The sequence below is a fragment of the Cryptomeria japonica genome, chromosome 2, assembly GCF_030272615.1.
Source record: "Cryptomeria japonica chromosome 2, Sugi_1.0, whole genome shotgun sequence".
Classification (NCBI taxonomy): domain Eukaryota; kingdom Viridiplantae; phylum Streptophyta; class Pinopsida; order Cupressales; family Cupressaceae; genus Cryptomeria; species Cryptomeria japonica.
In genome coordinates, this window is record NC_081406.1 from 81,973,994 (window position 1) to 81,982,300 (window position 8,307).

The 8,307-nt window shown below is 34.1% G+C and overlaps 1 protein-coding gene across 1 annotated transcript; it reads left to right on the forward strand.

Moving 5' to 3' along the window:
* Nucleotides 1-216: 216 nt before the first annotated feature.
* Nucleotides 217-7,768, forward strand: LOC131078851 (ammonium transporter 2 member 5-like). Its single transcript, XM_058016653.2, has 3 exons — nucleotides 217-884; nucleotides 6,392-6,677; nucleotides 7,118-7,768. The coding sequence occupies exons 1-3, from the start codon at nucleotides 318-320 to the stop codon at nucleotides 7,654-7,656; spliced, it is 1,392 nt and encodes a 463-aa protein (XP_057872636.1). The 5' UTR covers nucleotides 217-317; the 3' UTR covers nucleotides 7,657-7,768.
* Nucleotides 7,769-8,307: the final 539 nt, after the last annotated feature.

Sequence of the window (8,307 nt, forward strand, 5' to 3'; positions counted from 1 at the left end):
TAGATTTCCGAACTGGTGGGGGAATAAACCCTAATACCTTCACAATTTGTTGCTCTGCCTCTCGTAAAGTTTTCATTTTTAGATAGCTGTGTGTGTAATTTGAGGAGGCAAAGTTCTGTAAGCCCTGTGATTCGAACTAAAGACCAAGTATTTGAGGAGGCAGAGTTCTGTAAGCCGTGTGATTCGAACTGAAGACCAAGTATTTGAGGAGGCGGAGTTCTGTAAGCCGTGTGATTCGAACTGAAGACCAAGTATTTGAGGAGGCAGAGTTCTGTAAGTGGTGAGATTCGAACTGAAGACCTAGTATTTGAGAAAAAATGAGTGCTCCAGAATGGCTGAACAATGGAGACAACGCATGGCAAATGACGGCGGCGACGATCGTGGGAATGCAATCGGTGCCAGGGCTTGTCATTCTGTACGGAAGCATCGTGAAGAAGAAATGGGCCATCAATTCGGCCTTTATGGCGCTCTATGCTTTTGCAATGGTGCTGGTTTTGTGGATGCTTTATGCTTATGATCTGTCTTTCAATCCCAGCAATACAATTATTCCCAAGTTTTGGGGAAGGCCAGAGGCTTTGGCACTGGGGCAAAAACAGCTTCTTGAGGAGTGGTCTCCCACTGGTTTGCCCAGCGCTACGAATGTGTTCTTCCAGTTTGTGTTTGCGGCCATTACGCTCATTCTCATTGCTGGATCGCTTCTGGGCAGGATGAATTTCCAGGCATGGATGTTGTTCGTGCCTCTCTGGCTCACTTTCTCCTATACCATTGGGGCATATGCCCTTTGGACTGGATTTTTTCACACCAAGGTTGTAACTGTTGATTTTGCTGGGGGTTACGTTATCCATCTTTCTTCGGGCATTGCAGGCTTTACGGCTGCCTACTGGGTGAGTTGTGTGATTTTGAATATAGGAGGTAAAAGATGTGGGTTTCATTAAAAAGGGGCTTGGATTTTTATTTTGGTTTTTTAAGATAGTTTTGTGAGTAGGCTAAGGGAGATATTTTTTTTAACAGCAATTCAAATTATGATATTGCTATCATGATCTAATTATGTAGTTTTCAGTCAAATTCGCACACCCATGTATTATAAATAGTGGTTCACAATAATCCATCTTTTATGAGCTCTCATGAGAATGAATGGTGAGATGGGTTCTTGTGAACTAGTACTCATAGAGCAAAGGTTAATGAGTTTGACTCAAAAACTACATAGTGGAATCCTTAATAGCAATATCATAAGGTCAATGAGTTTGACTCAATCTAATTATGTAGTTTTCCAGTCAAATTCATAGACCCATGTTTTATAAATAGTGGTTCACAAGAACCCATCTCTTGAATGGTCAAATGGGTTCTTGTGAACTATTACTCATGAAACAGAGGTCAATGAATTTGATTTGAAAACTAGTTGAATCCTTAATAGCAATATCATAAGGTCAATGCGTTTGACTTGAAAACTATAAAATTGAATCCTTAATAGCAATATCATGATTTGACTTGACTTGCTATGAAAAATATCTACTTTATTCATAAAACTATCTAAAAAAACATAATAGTTTTATGAAATTCCAAAAAAATGTTTTAAGATATTTAAGATATTTAAGATATTTATATTAGTGAATATACTTTATGTAGATGGTAATTGATTTGAAAGATTTTTAATTGGATAATATTAAAAAAAAAAAAATTGTCAATGGGTCCTTGGTTTGTTGGTGAAGTTGAATGGTTCTTAATGAGCCCACCATGAATCAAGTAGAAGAGGTCAGGGTCGTGCCCCAAACTAATTTAGCTAAATGGGTACCCCTCACTCCTTACTAATTTTTTTTCTCTTTTATATTAAAATTTATTGAAATATTTTTGGTGGAAATAAATATTTTTTGTTAAGTGGGGAAGAGCTCCAATCCGTTACAGATCTGAACCAAAAACCATCAAAACAACAAGCTTGGAGATCAAGCCCGCAAAACACCATGGATCGAATGAAGAAAAAAACAAAACAACCAACAAACACAAGGTTGTTTCAAAGATAGAATAGTAGAGTTACCTCAAAGGTCACCCAAGGAAGGACTTGAACAAAAATGAAACAACCTTGAGAAGCTTAACCCCCAACTACCATGCTTGAACAACAATCTAAACAAACCAGGGTTGAGTGCCATAAGACCCAACAAATACATTTATAGAACCTTTTTCCAACATGAATAACCATCCAACCTGAACTACTAACTAGATGCATAAACTCGGAAGAGGAAGAAGACAAAACCTCTTTACAAGTACCAACAACAATAGACTAAGAAGTCAAAGAGAGAACAGAAGGAACCACCACCAGATCTACCCCGAACAAGCTCAAGATCAAAAGTTGGGAAGCAACAAATAGAAGCAACAACCAGTAGGTCCAACAATTGGAAAGGCTAGACTGAGAAGTCGATAAGAGAACACCAGCAAATCTTCCCCAAATGAACTCTCAAAAAGAGGCATGGAAGCAACATACAATAGAAAACCAATAGATCCAACACCCAAAAAAACCAACCTCTCTTAAACAACACCAACATCCAAACGAATAGTAGGAATAGTCGCAAGGACCCTTGCATAGAAGTCATTCCGCAAAGAGAGAATAGGAAAAGCCAAAAAACTAAGTCGTAGAAGAAAATGAGCAAAGGGGAGAAGATACCTCCTCAATACCCACCCTAAAATCAAGAGGCTTAGGGGAAAGAACATAAAATTGGGCAAAGAAGAGCCCCAAATAGAGATCAACATAGACATTACCTAGAAATAAATGTCGCAACATAAGTACCCCATTACAAAAGAAAAGAAAAAAAGATCTTGATGCTTGGAGGAAACTAAAAGAGTAAATCCTTTGGGAATGACAACAAAAGCCCCAATCACAAGCCACCAAGTAGGAAGAAAACTGAAGAATCTAAAAACAACAATCATTATGGAAACCCTAGCACCCAAAACAAAATAGAAGTTACACACTAAGCCCCAACTCAAGACAAGAGCTGCAACTAAGAACAAGCTCAAAAAACCTCTATAGATCACTATCAAACCAGACAAGCACCCAACTAGAGCACACGCCCAATTGTTGTTGTAGGGCCAAACCCAAATAGCCTTCATCAAAGCACTTAGCAAAGTAGACAAAGTGCCAAGTTACAAACACGAAATACCTCACACTACTTGGAGACCAAAAGGGCATTTCATCAAGAAGTGCATAGTAGTGGAAGGAGGCCCATAAAAGGCATCCTACCAAACAAAAACAATGGGGGGGGTTGTAACCCAAACCCTTGTTGTGATCAACAAATTTGGGTAGATGACAACAAAACCATTGTTTATGCCCACCAAAAATATTTCTATACAAAGTAGGACAACAAAACCCTCAACTCCACCACTAACCAGTAGAAACCCATCATTACCATAAATTGTAACCACAGACCCCCAATGGAACAACATTTGAGAACACAAATCTACATTGTCATCGTCATCATTGAAATCCCCTTCTTCCTTAGCAACCTCCCCTACAAACTCCTCTTGAAAACCCTAGCTACACTCTTCTTGCCTCTACCCATTCAAAAAAGGGAAATGAAATGTCGCTTTTAATATATGAATATAGATAAATAGGCCATTAAAGTATAATTTGTTAAATTGAGTCTATGAATAAGATGTTAAAGTTATTATTAGAAGAAATAATAAAAATTAAAAATAATATTTTATTATTTCATGATCAAAGTAATAGTAGTAAAATAGACCTATATAAAAATTGCATCTTATATACAAAATTTAATAATGAAGTTTTAATCATTTGATTATATCCTCTTAATGAACATGAATCAATTTGTTTTTTAGGACCATTGATCTTATGAAATTTTAATTTATTTTGAATAATTAATTAAAATAAATATCAATTTTCAATTTTTTTAATTTAAATGAATATGATTAAACAGATGTATTAAAATTTTGAGAGATATTAATCTTTAAAAAATAAATTATTTATTTTAATTTTTTTTTTCAATTTTTTTTTTCTATGAATATTATTTTCACATATCTAAATTACTAAATAGCTACATTGATACACAATAATATATAAACATGATTTATTTTAAAAAAATTTTGAGAATTATTTTATTTTTGAGGAGTTTTTTTATAGTAAAAAAAGATAAAATAATAGATAATTTCAATATATTTGGTTGTACTTACGCATTTTTCTTATATTATGCTTATTATTAATTGATATCATTAGCAATCTAAATGGGTGGGGTAGTTGGCTAAGGGTTTTGGATTCTTCCCATATAAATATTTAGATCAATTCAAAATAAAAAGATATCATTAGTATTATGTTTAATGTTAAATGACATTAATACTGTTCATCATTAAATATTGATAAAGTTTTGATGTGCAAGAGTTTGTTAAATTTAAGTTAATAAAATATTAACAAACAATTATTATGAATTAATATCATTAGAATTTGTACAATTGTATACTTGCCATTTCTTATTAAATAAAAATTATATTCACCACTATATAAAATTAATATATATAATATTATTGTATATCTAAGAGTAATATTAATTAGGTCTATATTATATTTTTTTATTTTATTTATGCAAATATTTTCTATTTTTCCATTTTTCATACAAATTATTTTGTAAATATTTTTTTTTTGTCATTCTCGTGACCCAACCTAACATCTCCTTAATGAGGTGAGTTGAGGTGAGACTAGTCTTTGGGGGTGACTAACAGAATCCAAGAATACCCACCACTAGATAAATTGAGGTGCAAGTCAAACTTGGTACATCACAAACTTAGATTAAATGCCTTTATCTAACTACACCCCTATTGACTTTTATTAAATAATACTATATAATAATACTAACATTATATATTTTTTATAGTATATATTACATATAAATGCTATTACTTTCATTATATAATATTATGTATAATTTAAAAATTATTCTATCTTAATTATTTTGTTGTGAAGATATTCTTTTATATTATTATAGAATATATTTTGATGCAATATAATTATATAATATTTATATTAGTATCATTTTTAATATAGATATTATTTATAATAATCTTTATTTAAAATATTTTATTTTAGTTATTATCTACTATTACTATTTAATAATGATTACTAATATTTATTAATAATAATTTGAAAATTATTAAACAGTGGTTACATAATTTCAAGGCTTTTTTTTTCGTTCATTTTAATAAAATTGTAAATCTAGAGGTCTAGCTATGGCCCATGTTCCAATTACTGTTCATTGGATTTTTCTAATTAAAAGCCCACTAAAATATCATCTAGCGGGCCAATGGTCACCAATTAGTATACCCAATAGTTAGAAATTAAGTTAGTAATTAGATCCATTGTGCAACTTTATTGATACACATAGTGTACGATTTTTGGAACATTTATGCATAAGTAATGGATGAAAGTGTAAAGTAAATGGTTAACATGACAACAAGAAATATGTATGGCACACCAACTCAAAATTTCTACTTTTTGGCTCTTGTGTGCATAAAGAATTCCACATATTCGTCGTTACTACCTAGGGGAAGAGCACTAGTTACCATTCATATTCCAATAACCGTTCACTCTTTCCACATCCAACCCCCAATTATTAACTTAAAAAAAAACAAATAACAAATAACTAAAAGCCCATTAGTATATTACACATGTACCAATAGCCGCTCATTTTTTAGCTTTTTTGGACTATAATTGGCCTATTTGTGCATAATTTTGGTACCCATAGTGCACGACTACTAGGGCATTTGTGCATAAGTATTGGTGATTTTAAGATCACGGGTATTGAGACATCTTTAAGCAAGTATCAGGTGACACTTTGAAATGTGTACTTTTTGACCCTTGTGTGCATAACAGATCCCACAATGTGCATCGTTACTATTCAAAAGCCAAAACAATAGCTATAAGTAGTTGAGTCGCATGCGGACACAACAAAAAAAAAATTGTTAAATCTAATGTACCGTTTAGAATCTTACTCTGCGAAGTTAGCTATAACTGGTACGCTTTCTATAGAAACCGAAACAATAGCTATAAACATTTAAGTCGCATATAAATACATCAAAGAAAAAAAACATCAAAATCCAATATATCATTTAAGAATATGAGATCCACAAAATTATCTGTAAGGACTACGATACCCTTCCCCTAATCCTTTATCTTCAATAAGACGTGATCATCTTTATAAAAGGTAAAGGAAAAAAACCATAAACCAATCAATATCTGCTTTAAAAATAAGTGTAAAGCTTTCAAGATGGCATTTATGACAAATCCATAGTTTAATGGTTCACAATTGAGATCAAATCTTACAGAGCCGAGTTATTTTCTTTCTAAATACTATGAATAGCCGAAATATCAAATCTCTAATCTTGTGGATGATTACAGGTGGGTCCAAGGACAAATAAAGATCGAGGGCAATTCCCCCCCAACAATGTGGTGCTGATGTTAGCAGGGGCAGGAATGCTGTGGCTGGGATGGTCGGGCTTCAATGGAGGAGCCCCCCTTGCTGCAAATCAGATTGCTTCTTTGGCAGTCATCAACACACATACATGCACCGCCACTAGTCTTATCACCTGGTTATGCCTCGATATGGTCGTATTTGGAAAGCCTTCAGTCATCGGTGCGGTACAAGGAATGATCACTGGTCTTGTGTGCATTACTCCTGGGGCAGGTTACACTCTCCACTCTTCTCTTCACTTACTCTTGCTTCTTCACATGTACCCAACATACAAAAATAGGGTTAGGCCTAGGTGACCTTGTTTATTGTGGAATTCTCGTATGAGTTTCTCAATTTCACCCAACATCTATTTATCATTTCTTGATAAGCAGGCGATGTATTTCGTAAGTAGTTAAATTATCATATAGTTATCAGGATTCAATTGTGTAGTTTTTGAGTCCAACTCAAAGATCATCTAGATGCAATGAGGGCTAAGTGTATCATTCATTCTCATGAGAATTCAAGCATCACCTAGATGTAATAAGTGCTAAGCGTGCCATTCACCACTACTCATGAAACATGAATCAATGAGAAAAACTACACAATTGAATCCTGATAACATTACTTACAACAAATACTAACAAATACTAATAATGTGTGACAATCAATTACAGGAATTGTGCAATCATGGGCAGCCATGGTGATGGGATTACTATCAGGCAGCATTCCATGGATGACAATGATGTTACTTCACAAGCGCTCCTTTTATCTCCGTAAGGTAGACGATACATTAGGAATGCTCCATACTCATGCTGTGGCAGGGCTTCTTGGGGGCATTCTTTCTGGCATCTTTGCCCACCCTACCTTGTGTGACATTTACTTCTCAGTCGATCCAAAACCAATTGGATTACTCTACGGATCACGCCACTATGAGAATGACAATGGTCGTTGGCACCGCTCAGGTCCCAAACAATTGGGTTTTCAGGTCTTAGCTGCATTGTTTATCATAGTTCTTAACATTGTGGTGACGAGCATCATATGCTTAGTGATCAAGGTCATTGTTCCCCTGCGCATGTCTGATGAGGCACTAGATATTGGAGATGATGCAGTGCATGGGGAAGAGGCCTACGCTATCTGGGGTGATGGTGAAGCTCTTAAAACTAACAATCCTGAACCGGAGGAGACTGCCTCCAAATGGGGCTACGCCGTCTAAGATGGTCTCATCCAAACTGAACTTCCATTGTTGACGTAATAAAATGCAGACATAGGATAGATGTTACACTACACATATTAGTACAGATATATACTTGAGCCCAGGCATTATAGGTCACTTGGGTTTGTCTCAAAGTAGAGGAAAATAATGGGATTTTAGATCTAAACTTATGATACAGTTAATTCCTTATGTTTGCAATCCCAGTCCACTTAATAATATCTCGATTTGTGTATAACTGCTGTGTTCATGGTTTCCTTTTGTTTTCAACTGGTTCTTGCTTCCTTAAATAAAGTTACATAATTTGTAGTACTTTGTTTATAAATAATTTATTCATATGAGCATCAATATGAGATCAATACAATCATAAGATTAATATCAATTTCTTTTGAAGAAACCTCCACATCATAAGTCAACTATGAAAGACCAATAGTTACAACTTAAGAATTCCATATTAGATGTCCCATTGCTGATTTGAACAAGGTTGTCCACATTAAAAATTCAATGCTGTAATCAATTAAACTCAACCCTACATATACATATACACACACATATACATATGTGTATGTGTGTGTGTGTGTTCATTAGTGTGCTCAAATGGATCTAATAACAACAATGAAAATCATTGTCATTAACAACTTGGTAGCCTTTATA

Bases quoted from the DNA above. Each gene is read 5' to 3' on its own strand.
- LOC131078851 (XM_058016653.2), top strand. From the start codon at position 318: ATGAGTGCTCCAGAATGGCTGAACAATGGAGACAACGCATGGCAAATG. The intron at 885-6,391 runs GTGAGTTGTGTG...GGATGATTACAG, and splicing joins GCTTTACGGCTGCCTACTGG to GTGGGTCCAAGGACAAATAA. The intron at 6,678-7,117 runs GTTACACTCTCC...AATCAATTACAG, and splicing joins GTGCATTACTCCTGGGGCAG to GAATTGTGCAATCATGGGCA.